The sequence below is a fragment of the Mycteria americana genome, chromosome 3 (assembly GCF_035582795.1).
Source record: "Mycteria americana isolate JAX WOST 10 ecotype Jacksonville Zoo and Gardens chromosome 3, USCA_MyAme_1.0, whole genome shotgun sequence".
Classification (NCBI taxonomy): Eukaryota; Metazoa; Chordata; class Aves; order Ciconiiformes; family Ciconiidae; genus Mycteria; species Mycteria americana.
In genome coordinates this window covers 79,624,831-79,643,832 of record NC_134367.1, presented here as the reverse complement: position 1 = coordinate 79,643,832, position 19,002 = coordinate 79,624,831, and the positions used below count along the sequence as shown (strand labels likewise).

The window sequence follows — 19,002 nt, the reverse complement described above, 5'->3', positions numbered from 1 at the left end:
ACTTTTGTTATACAAAAGCACATTATACACTGGAAATCTCTGCAAAAAGGCAAGACTGGTGCAGCAGTTCGACCTCTTTGAAATGAGGGAGTATTCCAAACAGTGTTGCAAAGGTGTTTCTTTGCATCCAGATGGATTTTCTGCATTTTGTTTATTCTCATTCTTAAAATACACATCTTTTCAGTGCGGTGTAATAATAATAACTAAACATAATATATGCTTCTGTTTACTACATAACATTGTAATTGTAAACAATTTTTGCCTTCATAGAAAAGAGGATGTGTGATAATCAGTTAGCAGCTCGTTCCTTGGAGATCCACCGTGTGAATCTTTGAGGGACATGAACTAAACTAGAGGCTTCTTAGTAGTTCACAAAACCGCAAAATGTAATGGGCCTTTTCCTGGGTCAGATTTCCAGTAGACTGCTGAAAATCTGTTTAGACAAGTACTTGTGCGTGGTAACAGTCCTTAGGCACTGAAATACGTACTTCTGCAAATAATGACCTGGGTCTTAGCCATGGACGTAATAAAAGTACACAGCTGAAGAGATAAATATGCAGTTCTAGTATCCCTTGTTAAATATTTGTCCGTGAAACTGGAGCCTAACATGAGATGAGGTATTGTCAGGTACTTTGTGTAACTTTTTTTAATTTTATCTGTGCAGTTTTTGTGTAAGTTAAAGAATTAAAGCAGAGCCTGGATCCACAGCATCCACTTGTGTTTTGGCAGCCCAGTTGAGTTACTGGGTAAGGCTGGACCCCAGGGCGTTTAGCTAGCTCTGCAGCAAAGCCTGATCCCCATCGTGCTCTCGCCCTTTCTTCTGGGAGCAGTTCTGGGCGTACCAGGGCTGCTTACCAGCTTCCCCGTTGGATCGCTCCAGTATGTACATGCATGCCTGCACTCTCTCTCCTCAGCCCAGGTAGATGGCTAGGTATTTAAATGGGATTAAGCTGCTGCATAAAAGGGGTAGAAGTTGCATTTCAAGTTGTGTAATATTACAGTTATGGTAGTTTGCAAAGTCAAAACAATTTTCTCCTAGTCTTTTCTCAATTTACTTCTCTATTGGCATAGGCACAAACCACAAGTTGCCTTTGTCCTGTAAGTCCGGTGTCCTTTTTGATACCCCCTTTCCTCTCTGCCCTCCACGTCTTATTCCTCTGTCCGTGTTGTTGCTAAATCTTGTCACGTTTTCTCTGTAGAATTTCCCTTTTGCCATCTTCTCTCTGCCTGATTCAGCTCCATCACCCTCTCTCCTTCAGTGCCTTCACTGACGCTCCAAGCTGTGAACAGTAGCATTAAAACTCATTTGTATTTGCCCTGATTCCGTAAGGACCTCACATTAGTCCATTTCCCTATTAATACTCTGCCTGTAAAATGCCACTGAGATAACGAACCCCATTACAACACGTTTTTTCATAACATAATAGCAACAGTATTCCAGTTTGTGAAGTACAAGCTGCTTGAACCCTTAGCTGATGCTTAATTTAATTAATGGGAGGACACAAAATGTGCTAGCAGGCTAGTATTCCTCTCGGAGAGAAAATGATAATTACCAAACCCTACAAGTGATTTGTAAACAGCAGACTGGTATTTTTCCTAAACTGACTAATCCAACACTTCGGTAATGTGATTATCTCTTATTACAGCCTTTTGTCCACTCTGCCTCACCTTTCGAGATGAAACCTGGTATTTTTCCTTTAATATGCATATTAAAGACGATTCAGTTCTTTAAAATCAACATGCAAATGTACCAGGGCTTTGTTACAGTATTTTCTACTTACTGTGCTGCGGTGCCTTTCACCCTGCTATGGTGAGCAGTGTTTTATTTGGATCACTTGAGAAACAGTGAGGAAATGGCTGCAAATATGTTTTGCTTATGCAGTTTATCTTCCTAGTGCAGCTGGAGTTTTTATTTCACACTCAAATGTACTAGTAAAACATCAGGCACTTTTTTTCCTAGTCTGTGAAGCAGCTGAGTACAGCAATAAGGGAACTGGAGCCCTTTAGTAAGTATTTATATTTCTTGAATAGTATCCTGAACAGATAGACCTTTTTGTCTGCCTTCCTTCTTATCTGAGCCTAATATCATAGTATCTGAGCATTTCATAGTCTTTCCAGTGCCCTTATACTCCAGCAACCCCATGAAAAAGGAAGACAGCCTCACTTGCACTTTACAGATGGAAAGCTGGGACACAGAGGCATATGGGGGCTATCTGTACCCTGTAACAGAAGTGCCTGAGTGATGGGTTGCCATCACATTAGGACTGTCATCAGGGCTTCCCCGTGAGGGCTGGCACACTGCAGCAGCTGTCAGGCCGCTCTGGTGAGCAGGCTGCAGTGGTGGGAGGTGGTGACACCCCTGGGAGGGTCTCCAGTGGGAGCCACCCAAGCCCCTCACAGAGAGTTTACGAGTGGTTCAGACCAGATGACCTGGGAGTAGGACTTGAGCTGTAGTGGAGGGTAAAAAATGAAAGCCTTCTCTATAAAGTGATATTTTTTTTTTTTTTTTAAATGTGGTGATGTATACTGTCCTCTACTATTGCATGTAGTCTTCATAACCCTGTTTAGTGGTTGGCATAGCATCATCCTAAGGAAACAAGAATACTTATCCTTATAGGAGTAACAACAGTTTCTTCTAGGCACTGGATCCAGAGTTACTTGCAGTTAGTTCCTTGCTGAATGAGCAGCAAGTGTTCTTCTTTTGCCTGTTCACCAGCAGAAACAATCAGTAGTGGACCCTGCAACTCTTCTGAGACGCAAAGACCAAAGGCACACCTGTAAACCATGCCAAGTAGGATGTTGATGAAAATGTTCCTGCTCTTATTTATTGTAGCTTAGAGCTATATAGCTGAGTTCTTTGTCCTTTAATGGTGTGACTCATTTTGAGACTGTTTCTGTTAAAGTTCACAAATGTATTTGAGTATTTGTAGAGCGCTGCTGTATGAGTAAGGCTGGCCAACTGTTTGTATTTTTTTGTGACCAGATGGTTCTGCTTTTGTTCTGCTTTTTTTAACCCCTTGCTTCAGTAGGGTTTTTTATGAGCTCTTTCTACTCACCACTGCACATAAACCTTTGCAGTTTGCACCAGAATTAACACAAAAATTAGAGTTACCCTGGCTAATGGTTTGAGTCCAGAGTTAGAAATTAGATCAAGAAATAGTGTCTCCTCCTACTTCATGTATATCTGCACTCTGAATAGGAAGATGGTTCTCCTCATGCATCTTCATAGCCATTGTGTTATATATATTTGTCCTAGTCAGGAACTGAGTCTGTAAAGATGCTATAGTCATCAGATAAAGAGCACCAACCTTCAAGACCAGGATGTCTCAGTCTGAGCTAAAGGAGAATCTGATTCTAGGCCACCCGAATTATGTATTGCTAGATACATTTCAGATGGTTTGTCTATCCATTACTGCAGTATGAGATAATTTCACATTTTGTTCTGTGCTAATTATCACAGTACTCCCACAAGATAATAAAAAGCAACTATCCCTATTTTTCAGGTTGGGGAGGAAGTAGAAATAATGCCTGATTTACCAGAGCTGCAAAATCCTAATACCTAGATTACTCCAAACACCTTAGAGTATTTTTTAAGTGCCTGGATGTTTCAAGTATCTAAGTTCTTTTGAACAATATTTACTTTCAATAGAAGTTCTGTTAAAATTCCTAGGGCATGTATCTGCAAACACATCTCTCATAATGCTATTAAAAATCTGGCCACAATGCTACTCTATTAAATAGAGTTTTTCAAAATTTTACAGTAAACATGAATTCATCTCATGTAACTGCAGAAGCCCCCATCCCAGCAAGTTGTCTTAGGCTTTCTTCATAGTCAGGAGAGAAAAACACGCACTTTTAGGATGTAGCTTTATCTGATCTCTTTTAATTACGAAGTGCCTGCTTCTCTCTATTGACTGCAAAGTAAGGCTAGACGATTAGATCAAAACATTGTCTCCTGTACTAGAAACTTGTTTAGCTGAGTCCAACCCTAAGTGATTTATCAAAGATACATAGGAAATCTGGTAGCACAAAAGACTTAACCCAAATCTCCCAAATACTCAAACCTCCAACTCACAGCTTCACCAATTTATCTAGTAGATTGTATCCGCTGCTTTTGCTCTCTGTGATTCCTTTCTCCACATTTAGTTTGTTTGATTTCAGCTGAACCTCAACTGTAGAGGCATGCATTAGGGAGAAGAAAGAAAAAAATGTAGTATAAAAAGTTAGAGCTGGAGAGGGTTGCTAAAGAGAGTGTAATAGGTTTTCTCTTTGGAAAAAGGTCTGCTGGATTTAACAGGGACTGATGGTGTTGCACTCCACAGAAATTGCTCTAAGGTTTTTGTTTTCCACTAGGTTTTGACCTGCTTGGTGGAATTCCATATGCAAGATAACACTTTCTGTTCACATTTGTTGAAAGGTCTGGGAAAGAAATCCCAACCTCTCTAAAAATTATTGTGTATTATTTAACTCTATATGACCTTTTGAGATGGTAGGTGACTTTATGCTTAAAGGCCAAATATGGACCTGGCACAATGTGCAGTGAATTCACTGTGAGTTCCACATACTTCTCTGAAGGGCTCAATAAGTCCAATCCATTGTTGCTAAAGCAAATGTTAATTTGACAGTAGAGGACAAAACAACCAGACCCAGTTACCGTATTATTGCTCAGTTTACATCTATCCAGACCACAACAGAAGCCAGAACTTGGATTACAAACCATTTAAAATGAAAGATTTCTTTTTCAAATTTCACTCCAGCTGCTGGAGACTAGCTTGGGAAGAGGCTAATGAAAATGCTCCTATACGTTTTTTTTTTAAATGTGGATACTTGTCCTCAAAGAACTGAACACAGGCCAGCAATTCATTTCCTGCACTAGGCAGCATTTGAATAGCCTATTATGTCTTGACAAAAATTACTCTCCTATGGATTGAACCAGATTAGAACCTGTGAAACAGAGGTGGAAACCTGGCCTCATCTCTATCAGACATATCCTGTCCTAACTATTCCCATATTAGAGTTTTAAACATGCTTTCCTAATGAACAGTATTATTTTGGAATGTTGTGTTGCTTGTGATACTTGAAAGTTAAATAGTTGTGATTTGGGTTTATATTAGGTGGTAACCTGCCAAATGGCAAGACTGGTAACAAAATAAAGTCTGGATTTTGAGCATATGCTATAGATCAATAACGATTCTCTCAAACCATAAAGTCTCTTTAGAGTTGCAATTATTTCTTTTTTCCTCTTGCCACATTTTCATTTATTTCTTCATTGACCTCAATCCCTAAAGCATGAAAGCCCAACATGTCTGAAGACTGGAGAACTTGCACAGCAAAACTGCACATATTTTTACTGGAAAATGAAGCTTACCCTTCCTCAAGGCCATACGTGCATGGCAGTCTTGATCCTGTGCTAGTGGGATATAGCCAGGCAAGGAATAAAAATAAGAATCCTGTCTCACTGATTTTGCAAAACAATAATCATCTTACATTAGCACCATAACTTTTTCCCATGTGATATGGTTGCATAAAATTGTCTGTTGCTAAAAGCAGTTGATTCTGGAATGACCCCCTCTCCAGATGTTTCAGACCGTTTCAGCAAGTCTTGGTGAGGAAAAGTTTGCACGTGGTTGAAATACACTGGGCATAATTAAGGTGGTCTCTGGGTTTGAGGATGACCTTAGCTCTGCTCCTTCAGAAACCTCTTGGGGAACAGCCAGACAAGGCTCCAAAAGGGGTTAAACCTCTCAGTTTTCTAGGAAGCATTCCTTCCACAATGTTTGCTGAGAGGCTGTGGAGCAGAAGAGAAAAGAGCTGCTCTCCGGGAAGGCCTGCCCTTTTGCATGACTTCTTGTACCCCATTCCTAGGTCTATACCCCTATGCTTCCCAATCCTACTCAGCCACGTGAGAGTGAGTCAGGAAGTATTGTTGCAGCTGGAAGAGTTGTCTGCGGTTGTTCTCTGGCAGCCACCGAGCATTAGTGCATCTCTTTCTCCAAGATCTGCATGAGGAAATCTTGGAAGTGAGCTGAGATCAGTACTACAGGGAGCAGCTGCCTCTGGGAAGCACCAAACCAGATGTCTGTGCCATCCACAGTCACAGGGCAAGAACAGAGGCTCCGTTCTCCTATGTTCCGAAGGAAAGGAGAGGAAAATGGCCTTTCCATTCAAATACTGGGTTACTTCTGTGTCCACAACTTCTGCCAACTTGGGGGACTTGGGGGAAAGCCTTTAAGTGAATAATGCAATATAGCATCAGGCCCTGAACAGGTCTTTCTGTTATTAGCACAGAGAAGCACTCTCCATTCCTCTTTCATCATGTATTCCAGTTCATTGCCCTCCCTCCCCTAGTCTGTGCTGTTCGAGTATGTGGTTTCTTCACGCTGCCAAGAACATGCATCTCACTTTTGTCACAGGATGATGCTTTTTGTGCAAACATAAATATTTAGAGAAGTTTACAAAAGATTAAGCTTCATCAAGTCAAGCATTCCTGCTAATGCAGTGTCGGGACAAGTCAGCAGGGAGCAAGAGCCTGGGCTGCTGTGCACAGCTGTTGCAAGACCAAACTGTGGAACATTCATTTTTGACTCCACCAACTTCACTGATCAAAACCATTTTGGAAGTTGGCTCATGGTTTTTTCCAGAGTGAAATCCTCTCCATCAAAACAGCTTCTTCAGCGTGCAGGCTTCATCTCTGTTGTGAATCCCTTGCCTCAGTTTTATTGTTGTTATACAAATTTCTGATGCAAATATGCTGCACTTGCTGGACCAGTGAAAAAAAATCCATGTTAGAGAAGTCCCTAAGATGCAACTCCGAGCAAAAATAGTTGGGAGATCTGCCCACAATGCTTGTGCTCTGATAGTTTGGGTTTCACTCTGATCATCAGTACCTGAGAAAAATTATGCCACATTCCATATTAGTTTAATATAGGGAGACTTCAACAGACATAAATGATAGGGGAAAATCCCAAGTAAGAATATTAAAAGGGAACTGTAAAACTGTTGGGTTGTGTTTTGGTTTGGGTTTTTTTTGGTTTTTTGGTTGTTTTTTTTTTTTTTCTAGTAATATAAAGCAAACAAACAGAAGTCATTCCAGAATTCATGCAGTAAAATAAGTAATAAGAGTATAGAAATACATGCAAGGGAAATGGCTGCATGTGTGCAAACGCGTCAGCGTATATTTCCTTTAAGGGGCTGTGTCCATTTTCAGTCTCAAGTACTGACAATTCGGCTTTTTGCTCCAGTGGGAAGTGGATTTGTCATACCAGCTAAAATACTCTCTACCTCTTGGACAGCTCACAAGTAACGCCACTGTAGTGACGATCAGTGGAAAAAAAAGCTGTCTGGCATGCTTTTCTTCAGTGCTGCTTTGCTGCCCCTTTCTAGTGAGGAGCTGACAGGAAATCCACAGGAAATCCTACCTTCCTAGAAAAATATCCTGCTTCCTCCTAAGGACCTGTGGAGCAGGCAGCTCGGCATGGCTGGGGGCATTTCTGAGCTAGGCAAATCGGAAGAGAATAATCTTTCGTAGGAAGTGGCTCAAGCTTCATTGTTTGAGACACTGAGAACCACAGTGGGCAAAAAACAGCTGGCCTGATCAAGTGTCGATGATATTTTGGGCAGGAGTGTTGGGCTAGATGACCCCCAGAAGCCCCTTCTAACCAATGTTTTTATATTTCTATGAAGTCATATAATCTAAACAGGTTTTTTCCATCTTTAAGACCTGTGCTTCTCTGATAAACACTCCTAGGTCCTATTCTTTTTAAATAATCTTTTTCTGAGATTTTAATTAAAGATGCAGGTAATTAAAGTGTTGTTTTTATTGCAAGTTATGAATTAATTATGCTGTTCTCCGGGAATGCTAGAATTTTTTAAGCATTCTTCCAGCAAGCTGAATTATCATCACTTTAATACTTCCAATATATTCCTGTAACTGAACACATTTCGTGAACCTAAAGAGGTTATATTAAATTTAATAACACAATGAGAAATATGCTTAGGGTTGTAGGCCTGTGACTTTGATGACTAATATGAATGGATAAGTTGAAACTCACTCATCATCTAAACTTGTGAGTATAGCTGAAATGACTCCATGGTTCAGGCTGAAATACAATCTAACTGAATTAGAAAGGGTTTTGCTGTTCCCTTAAGGTGGTAGATCTCATCCACAGTTTTTGAGATCGAGGTGTCAGCTCGAAGGGGAAGTAAATCTGAGGAAGATACCTGCTGTACATAAAATTGGGGTTAGTTTCTTTTTTCAGAGCTTTGCCTCCCGAATATATTGCAAAATTTGGATCTGCCTCCTGCTTCACCTGGTTCCAATGGATGGTCCTTGCTGTGCTGTGCTTCTGTGCAAAACAGAGATGGGCAAAATTGCGAAATGGTGACTGGGTGCCCTCAAGCTGCACTGACTTGAGAAAACATCGTGCAATATTTTCATCATACGGTAGTTGTCGGGGGGCATCCACACGCGGAGACTGGCTCGCAGAAGCCAATCCTCCCAAACTCTGCCTGTGCTCAGTGGAGAGCAAACCGCCAAGCACACGAGGTCTGGTGTAGAGAGTAAGGGGTGATTCAGGGAAGGGGTCTGACTCCAAGGGGAGTCATTTTTAGTCTTAGTAAGTAAGTGCTGAATAGGATGGGTTGTGGGCCCTGCAGTCCAGATACTCCACCTAAGCTGTAGTGTGGCAGGGTGGGCTAAGCTCGAAATAATGTTCTGAGCAGTGTGCAAGTCTCTCAGCTGCAGGCAGTTTACATAAAGATGCATGTCCCTCAGTATGAAAGGTCATCACTTCAGAACTTGGTGGAGCCTTTGATAACAGCACGTAGGTTATTCCTGGTTTCCTTAGGAAACAGCTAATGCAGCGTATCGAATTTGTATCAGTTTACTATTGTTTCTGTCACGTAGAAAAAATTGAAAAAATGAATGTTTTTAATATCAAAAAGATACTCTGTCTCCCACAGCAATTAAAGCCAGAAAAACAAGAGGAGAGATCCTGGCAGTTATGTGCTTAGAAAACCCTTAAATCTCTCTGTGAAAACTGGTTGTTGGTTTCAAGCATTTCCTTTCAGGCAAACGTTAAACTAGAGGAATTAGGATCAGAAAAATGAGTTGCTGTCAGATGATGATCATTTTCCGTGATTCTGGTAGCACGCACAAAGTAGAGGAAGCTTTCCAAATGAAGAAGATGATATAGTCCCTGTTCTAAAGTACATGAGTGTGAAGAGGCAGGGTAGGGAAGAGGAGGGAGCTACAGATAGAGAGCAGTCTGGGTAATGCTAGCCACGCATTGGATGAATTACAGCTGGTAGAAAGTGATAGCAATTTTTCTGGAGGACAAGGGAATCAGATTTATTCTTGGTTAGTAAATGAATGTGGTTTGGCCAAATGTTTTTGTGAATGCATTTTCATTTTAGAACATTATTCCTATTCTCCTCACATTCATTTTTAAGAATGGGAAACAAATATTATACTTCTAGGTTTTATCAAGATATTTTCTTGGGGAAAAAAGATAATCGCAGCAAAGTTCCATTTAAAAAATAATGCTTATGAGATTCCAATTATTTCTGTTGGGTGCAAAAATATTCAAACCTATTCCTCAGTAAGCAATTCCATTAGTCCTGGGATATGAAACAAAAAGGTTTTGTACTCAAAATCCACATTTTAGTTGTAGAGAAGTTAGAACAAGTAGTTTGACTAGAAAAAAAGCTAAAATTTAGGTGTACAAAACACTACAGAAATAAAAAGGCGTGCAAATGTTATCTTCCCTCACCACTATGTCCTTGAAGAGCAGGTCCTTTCTTCCAGGTTTCTTTTCAGCCCAATGACTTTCTGGGTTGCTGCAAACTCTACATAGTCCCTCTGGGTCTCACATGACCCAGTCACTCTCTTTTTAGAGGAACATGCCATAATAACATCAAACAAACAACTGAACCAAATGCCATATGTCACCGCTTGTGAGATAAAAGTCCTAGTTCAACTGGTGTCTTTGAACAATGTGCAATGGAAATATTTTAACAAAAGAACCTGGAAAATCCAAAGTGTTTAAAGCTAATTTGTGCAAGCAATGAAGCGTGTGTCATTCTTCCTTCCACCACCACCCCATTTTCACATCTAAATCATTAATTTGTTTTCTGTTTAGAAGGTTACCGGTAGTAACTTTCCATTCTTCAAGGTAAATAGGGAGAGCCACTTTTAGCAATGCCTTTTCCTTATTGTCTAGTGATAAGAAGAATTGCTGCTTAAGACTAAGGGAGCTCTTTAAGATGAATTTAAATGATGCTTTGAGGGAGAATGAGAAAGTATGCGGAGGGAAGTGTGCTGGAGCCCCTATAGTACAGATTTGAGTATATGCCACTCTGCCAGCAAGGTCTGTGATGGGCACACCGAGCTCTGCAGTGTATTTCTGTGTTTCAGCTTGCATATTCTATCTTTAACTAGTCATATCTTGAGGCTCAATAAACAGAAGCAGCAGGCCTGGATGTCCTGACACTACCCTCCCCAGCCAGTAACAGGCACGTGGAATATTTGGACAAACATTTGTTTCTATTTTCAAAATTTCATACATGATTGTAGCATCTCAGAAGATGAGATTTTAATAAACAATATGTTTCCTTAGGATAACAGCTCTGATTTGGGTATTTTGGTTTTTGTTGTTTCCTTTGCAGGAAGAAGGTATCGTGAAGGAAATAGACATCAGTCATCATGTGAAGGAAGGTTTTGAAAAAGCAGATCCTTCTCAGTTTGAGCTGCTGAAAGTATTAGGACAAGGTTCATATGGAAAGGTAATTTTTAATGCCATCTAATCACCTAGAGCAACATAGAAAATGTCATGTCCTTTCTCTGAGTTCATCTACACTGATACCATTGCCCCTGTATAAATTATATCGTAAAGGCAGGTAAGCAAGCCCAAACCCCTTCTATCTTCATTTTAATAACGCTTTTGTCTTTTAGCTGGATTCCCGTATACAAAACAATTTAGGAAACAGTGCTTGTGGCTCTGGACCTGGACTAATGAGCACAAGTGAGCCTTAGTAAGCATCACTGTTTTTAAAATTAGACCCCTCCTCTCTCTTTCTGACCTACCCACCAGGGAGGTGAGTATGCCACTGCTGCTTAGTTGGAGGATGTAAATAGGAACAGTCAAAGGCCTAAAGAAGGTAGCTGCCCAATTCCCACTGAGGGCAAGTGGGATCTCAAGCACATTTCAAAGTCCCAGACTGCTCTTTAGCTCACACTCAGAGGCCCATATGCTTTGCTGAGAGGATCCTGGAGTTAAACCCCAGGATTGCTGAAGAGAGCAATCATTGTGGTGAGAGCATAGGGGAAAAAAATCCTACCTGTATGACCATAAGCTAATTTGTGGGGAAACAACGTTTTTATCTTAAATCCAAGGCTTTTCTTAATCCCAGAGACAATCCTTTTTCAGCAGGATGTGTCAGCTGGAAATGAGAACAGGAAGGAAAGATGGAGAGGAAAGAGGGAGGAGTTAATTCAGTCTTAAACTCTTTCCATGGTTTAAATAAATAAGACTTTGAAACCTGTGGAACAGTGAGCCTAATTTAAACCAGGCATGGAAGTCCTTAATTATTTTGTGGAGTTTTAAAAAAATATTTCCCATCCTTCAGTTCAATGGTGGATCATTCTGGCTAACTTGAAGAACTGACTTATACCTAAAAGTCACTGAGGTACCCAGTACAAAGCTGAGCACCCTGACGATGAATCAGAGCCTTTAGTTTTATTCCTGAAAGAATATTGACAGTATTTATCAACTTCCTGACTATCCCAGAATTATATTGATAAGCAAGACTGTTAGAAGCTCCCTGAGATGAGAGATACCAGGAAACTTTGCGTTCACTACCAAGTTTTAATCTAGAGAATTTCTTGAGAGCACAGTAATGATATTTGAGTTTTAAATATTAAAGAAATGTGAAAAGTCAAACAACTCAAAATTAGATTTACTGTATGACTCAAGACAAGACGGAGAAGAACAAGAGAAGCAAATCTCTTTTGCAAAAGTAACAGAGGCAGAATGGCCAGTTTTCAAATACAGGCAGGTAAAGACTTTAGAAATGGTTCACTGGCTATCTTAGATTGTACTGATGGATTTCATTATTAACTGTCCGAGTTGGCCTTCTAGCTCTAGGCATTTTATAAGCAAAATGCCTAGTCCCTGCCACCGCTTCCCAAAAGGAGATCTGATTTCTGGGACATGCTCCACCCAATTCACTGGGGGATCACAGTGTGAGTGTGGACATCATACCTATTTGGAGCTGTGTGTGTTACAAATCAGTTTCTGTATCTTATGTGAAACAGGTCAGTAAACTCCCTGGAGCAGCAAAGACACAGGGGAGCTGTGTCTGCTCTGTGTTTCTTATGCAGTCCCCAACCACCTAAATTTTCATCACCTTGGTATTTGGCTAATGGTTCAAATCCATAAGTCTCTGGGGATGCAAACTGGTTGGTTTTCAAGTTGTTTACCTGAGGCCTAAATAACTTCTTTCAGGATTAGAGAAGGTGCCTTTGGTGTCAGAGGGAGTGCTCTCACCACTCTGGAAGGTCACAGCGCTTGCTTAGCTTTCTAGGTTGGGATTTGGGTGATACACCCCTTGCTCCAGCTAAGGGAGTTTTGCTAGTTCAGGTATTAATAACCTGCGGGGTTTGTATGCATATCAAACTAGAAAATTGAAAGTCATGCTCAGCCACTTGCCTGTGCTATTCTGGCAGACTAGTATGGTATAGCTAATAGAACCAGTCAAGTCAGCACTCCAGGGCCGCTTGGTGGTTTCAAGAACAATGTGACTTTAAGAACAATCAGAAGGACGACATCATTTTGCAATACAATGCATGTTCATTTGTTCTGTTTCCTTTTCGGTTTGACGATTATTTTGATGTCCTCTGAAATAGCACACAGTGTTCTTGACTCATCTGTTTTGGATGGAATGCAGGCAAGTGCCCTATCCTGTGCTACAGGGAACAGCTGTCTCGTGACTAGTAACAGAAATTGATAATTTGCTTATTACAGCAATATGGGTATTACAAGCTTTGCAAGATTACGTGGTAGATAAGATATTTCTACAACTGTAGCCTAATATTTTTGCAGATGCAGCATGCTGTGCTGTTTTACGTGCAGTACAGCTTAAAATCATTATCTTAAGGGTTTGGGATTTTGTTTTTTGGATAAAGATTCCATAACCATTTTTACAGAATAATAATACAGCTGAAAATCTACTGTTTGGGCAAACATCTACTGTTTAGACTTTCTCCTCCCTTTCAGTATAATGCAAAAATTAAATCTTTTGCTTGGGCCGAATAGAAAAATATCCCACCATTTCTCTGTCTAGCTGAACTTCTAAATGAATTGACTTCCTGTTAATGCTGGAACAGCTGAGCTTAATTTACCCTGAATGTTAATGAAAAACACTTCAGAAAGTCTTATGTGTTCCTGTTGCATCCAGATTTCATCATTTGTTCCTACAGTTGTGAGCACCGGAGGTATCTGTATGTTCGTTGAGCTAGGAAACAGGAGATAGGAACAAGCAACATATGCCCAAGCTCAGCTAGTTAGGGCAGCTCAGCTGAGGAACTGTGCATATCTCATATGCACAGGAAACATCTTGAGAAGGAAAGTCTCACCAAAACCTTATCAGATTGTATTGTAGAAGTACTGTAGCTGTGATGCTGTACAGATGTAAGAACCCTGGTTAAGGTGTTCAGAGAGAATTTAGCCTTTTTTTTTCCCAGCTTCTCTAGCTGGTTGTTAAAAGTTGTTCTCTCTCCCCACAAAACTTTCCACAAAGGGTGTTTCAGAAAATCATAATCTGTTTACAGATATGATTTTTTGCAGGAGGAAGAGTCTTTCAACTTGCAAATAATGTGCTAGAAACAGACTTCCTCAGTTCTTTTTTTGGCTTTTTATGTTTTGGGTGGAGGCTGTTAAGAAAGCTGCATGGTTCCTGAACAGGCAAGGAATAAAATAATTGCCACAGATTTTTGTAACCCAACTGGACATTCATTAGTTATGTAATTTCACCTAGCCTTTGATAATTTCTATCATGACAAGTATATGCTATGTATGTGACTTTATATTTCTGTTTGTACTTGGCGTTACTTCCGGCTTCTGTCCAGTAACAGAAGTGCTGAAATAAAAGACAGACACTGTTGTCTGGTGTTTCTGACCTCAGCAGACAGAGTGAGTCCTAGGAATCCAGCTAAAAGATTTCTTTATTTTATTTCCAATTATTAAAACACTGGAAGTCTTACAAAGACCAAACTAAATTACTGATTTTTTGGTTCATTACTCCTTCAGTGTTCAGATGCACTCAGGGACAGATAAGAAATAGTTGCATGGAGGAAAACCAAAAAGGTCAGAATTTTAGCTACAATTTTATTTTATTTCAATGGCAAATTTACATTGTCAGAAGATGTAACATAGGTAACTATAACAGGGAAAACTGTCTTTATTATAACAACCTATTTGTTAATCAAAATAGTCCTACTTTTTGTTAAGTATGCACAACCAGATTTTCAGCTGTATGAACTTTTTGCTTCAGTTACAGCTTAGCCTAGTCACCATCCATGGCTCACAGCATAAAGCAAACCAAATTGTTTTTTCTCCTTAATTTAATTGATGGCAATAATTTTAAGACACTGCACATTCCTAAGCACAAATGAGACAGAACTTTTTCTCATGTAAAACTGGTCAGAATATGAAGAGATGTGCACACACTGATTATGACTATTCACCCATCTTTAATTGAATGTGTAAGTTAATCAATAATGTTCAACGTATTTTCTTTGTGAGGGAGTAAAGGCTTAAGAATTAAGTTTTCCAGAGCTAGCTCAACCAATTGCAGGTGAAATAGACACGAAGTACTTTCAGCTAATAGTTTCCTTTTTCATTTTCATCATTATTACTGAACGTATTCCTCTACCAAATGCAGCAACCCTTGTAACTGGAAGTTCAGTACTCACCTACATAAGACGTCTGCTTTTTACAGGTATTTCTAGTGAGGAAGATCAAAGGATCTGATGCGGGTCAGCTTTATGCCATGAAGGTACTTAAGAAAGCAACTCTGAAAGGTAAGGATTGGGACAGTGGCTGCAGTTTCTATTTCTGTGCTACTTTGTCATTTACTTACCATGTCATCTTTTGCATTGCTGCTGTCTTACAGTATATAAGAGTACACAAATACGTTTCTGCCACCCTCCAAAATTCTGCCTCACTGTAGTGAATGTTCTAAAAAAGCATACACAAAAAATGTTACCTATATACAGTGTGAGAACAGGAAAACAGGGCTTTGGAGTTTTCTAGCAGCATGCTTTCTTCACTTTCTTGGTGTTATTTATAGGACTTCTGTTGGGTATATATTAATTTGTATCACAGTGGTAGTATCTGTCTGTTGCTGAAATAAACTGAAATATTTTTAAATAAGGATATTGCTGAAGTAAAGCATGACTCCTACTGGGCAGAAAGGCCTTCCGGCTGGTACTTCTCACTATATGCCTGAAAATTCATGGGAGCATGAATTTTCAAGTGTGATGAGTCATTCTGAGGTTGTTGAGATCATGCTGCTTCCTAGCTCAGGACCAGTCAGCACGTGGTCTCCAGTAGGCTGGTGCCAAATGACTGACATTTGAAGCTGGTCACCCTCTCCTGGGGCCATTGACTGCTACAGCTTCACTCAGACCAAAAAGAAATTTCTAGTAAAGCACAGGACTGAAAAGCAAAGTAAGTTCAGTCTCAGCTGAAGTCCTTGCTGTTTGTTCCTCTGCAGAGTTAGGAAGATCCAGTCATTTTCTGGTTTCCCTGACATAGCACTGTTCTCTGGTTTTTCCCCTCAAAAGCCTGATGCTTTTTGCAGATAAGGTGGACAGTGTTCATTTTGCCCAGAGCAGCTCTTTCGCTCTTTCTTGGACAATGTGGTCTTTCACAATGCAGTATAGTGCCTAAGTTTCTATCCTAATGTGAAGAGAGATCATTCTGAGATAGTTCTGATGACTTAAAAATCCAAATAGCTTTAGCATGCCTCAATTTGGGGAACCAAAGGAAGAATGAAGCTATGGGTAATTGCAAGGTAGAGTTACAGCAGGTAGTGGCAGGCAGACAAAGCACCTCTTCTGACTACTAGTCAAAATGGGGAAGTGGCAAACCAGGTATTTACACAGCCCTTTTCCCTAAGAAAGCCTTTTCAAAGAAACGCTAGTTTGAAGCGATGCTGGCGTGCTGATCTTTTTGTTTGGAATGTAGATGGGAAAGTTTATTCTTGCAGGACAGCATGGTGTAAATAACCACTTAAATAGTACTGGGCATAATACATAACAAGTAAAAGGTCAGGCCTGTGTACGCAATACGTATAATAGAGTGATTCTCTGACCTCAACCAAGAGCAGGACTGTGAAGTGCCCAAACTGAGCTGAACTCAACTCTCCGAGCCTTCCCCACTGGGGAAAGCCATCTCCTCCTGGGCACGGCATCTGAAGAAGGACTGTGTGACCTCTCTGATGTCAACACGTACCAGAGACTTATTTCTGTTTCTTTTGACAACCCAGAACTTTTCACCCAAGGTGAAAATCGGGTATTTCCTCTTTTTCTGTATAACTCTGAGGTGTGTTGAGCAGAAAGAGCTTTGAATAGCGGGAAGGTTTCTTCTGCATCCCCAAACACGATTGTTACTTAATATTTGATAGCTAAATCTGTAATGTTGGATTCTACTGGGAGAAAAAAATCTGTATTATGGCAGTGTTTTAGGAAATCTCAAAATTCAGCTGGTGATTTTAAACTTGCAAAAGTGTTCTATCAAATTTCTGTTCTGTCAAGAACAGGCACCTCTGTGTTTACAGTTCCTCAGTTTGTTATTCCACAGAACCACTGCTTCTCTCCTCCCTTGGCGGTTGCAACAGGCTATTTATTTTTTTCTCAAGCGTGGGTCACAAGATCCAAAAGTTGAGGCTGCTTTGTGGTTTTGCTGGATTGCATTTCTCTCCCATTCAGACTACGTACCCCTCTGACTGGTAGCTCTGGATTTCCCATTAATCTCAAGATAACTAGCACATCGGTAGGAACTAATTTGTCCACGCTAGTTTCTACAAATAAGTTAAGCTCGACGGCTATTAAACTCGAAGTACAAAAATGAAGGCAAAACCCCATTGGCACGGGGCAAGACTGAAGAGCCACAATGAGGACTGCTGTCACTGAGCTTCCATGTAACTTTTGGCACAGAGAGAATATTTCTGACAGCTTAATTTCACCTTTTAAGTGAGAGTGCTGAATTTTTGCTGCCTATCTACACTTATAAAGGCTGGAAGTCACTCCAGTGTGAAGTATTTATTACCATGTCAAGTAACGGGAGCAAAGCTGTAAGTACTTGTTAGCACTGCATTCAGTATTTACTGGCAAAAGGCATGCTACGAGACAAATTTCTGAATGATTTTGCTTCCTAACCTGTACTGCACAGTACAGCATGGAGCAGGAAAGTCAAAGCTCTTGGTGCTATTGACATGGCCACATGGTCCTAAATATCATAGAAGTAATTTTCTTTAGCAAAACAAATTTTCAAAACACATAAAATGGAGAAATGAGAAAGAAAAGAAAAGAGGAGGGGGTAGCAAAACTGGTTTTTTCTTTTCTGTATCAGTCTGAAGAATTAAAACCCGGATAAATAAAAATGTGAGGAAGTTAAATGCCTTCAGGAGCGATGGGTTAAAACTAGCTTTGTACCTTGCTCCAAAGAACAACCATAGTGGGTCCTGCCGAAGGGTTTCCTATCCCAGGAGCCTGACCCTGGCCATGGCTGGCTGGTAATATTTAGGAAGAAGCAGAAGCACAAAACGGTGCTTCCGCCAGCGAGTCTGCTGCCTCCTGCCTCTTTCCAGGGTAGTTGTCCCTTGTTAGCGGGATCCCAAGGTCACCAACAGCAAAGGGTAGCATAAGAAGAGTACAGCAACCAGCAGCAGCACTCTTCAAGCATTTACAGCTCAAAAAAGTTGTTTGGTACAAAAGAGGCTTTGTAGATCGATTACATTTGTAGATTTAAGCTTGAAAAAGATCTGCTAGACAGCAGAATCACCCCTGCTGTGAAGGGAGAATTAGACTCCAAAATATTCCGGTTTAGATCGTAAAAGTTTGCAGAGGCACATGCTGTACACACAAACATTTGTGAAAATGAAATCAATCTTTACCTCATGAAGTTTTATATTAAATGTAGAGTATATCTGAATAAGCACCTACAACAGTATGGATCATTGAAACCGAGAAAGCCATTGCTCTTCTTGGTTGTAAATGAGAGGATCACACACAAGTTTCTTTCTTGCATGCCTCCTTTCCTTTTGCAGGAGCTTGTGGCTATCTGGTTTTTAAAGCAGAGAACTTCCTGAAGAAACTAGATAAGCGTTTCATTCTGATTATTAATTTTAGGAAAACCTTGTCCAATGTTTGAAAATGTATGTCTGTTAGGTGGCAGACTGCAAATACATCAGATTCAAGGCTGTGTATGTATGTATAACTCTAAGTCATCTGACTTTGAAACACTATTTATTAAATTACAATACCCTAATAGCTACCTTTGCAAATATAAACCCTTTTTGAGGGGTCCAGGTGCTCAAAGACATTTAGGCACTTAAATACGTTCCAAGAGTGAGATTTTTGCCTTTCAGAATGTCATTAGATAACACTATTAAATACCATCTTAAAATGTTGCTTTCATGTCTTCATTGCACTCTACTTTTTTTCCCTTGAAAATCAGATTTTTAGATAAAAAATTGCAAGAGAATAAAGTTCATCTATATATTTAAGAACTTACAGATATATATATCAGTGATTCTTGACTGCCCAGCCTGAATGTACTATGAGACTGAGGAAACAGAAGGAAAACAGGGACTGTTTATTCTGTGTATATTTGTGCCTTGTATTCACTAGCAAAGCTGGGACAGAAGGAAAGGGCAGGCTGATTATTTTATTCACTCAGTATTTCTCTCAAGGTGTCTTGGGCTCCATCAGCTTTACAG

General features: G+C 40.1%; 1 protein-coding gene across 1 annotated transcript in view; it reads left to right on the top strand.

Annotated features, from left to right (window-relative positions):
• The window catches only part of RPS6KA2 (ribosomal protein S6 kinase A2), a 179,542-nt gene that overhangs the window by 62,564 nt on the left and 97,976 nt on the right, over positions 1-19,002 (top strand). The window contains exons 2-3 of the mRNA XM_075499116.1: positions 10,666-10,782; positions 14,998-15,079. Of these exons, the coding sequence (XP_075355231.1) occupies positions 10,666-10,782; positions 14,998-15,079 (199 nt within the window). The remainder of the gene's footprint in view (positions 1-10,665; positions 10,783-14,997; positions 15,080-19,002) is intronic.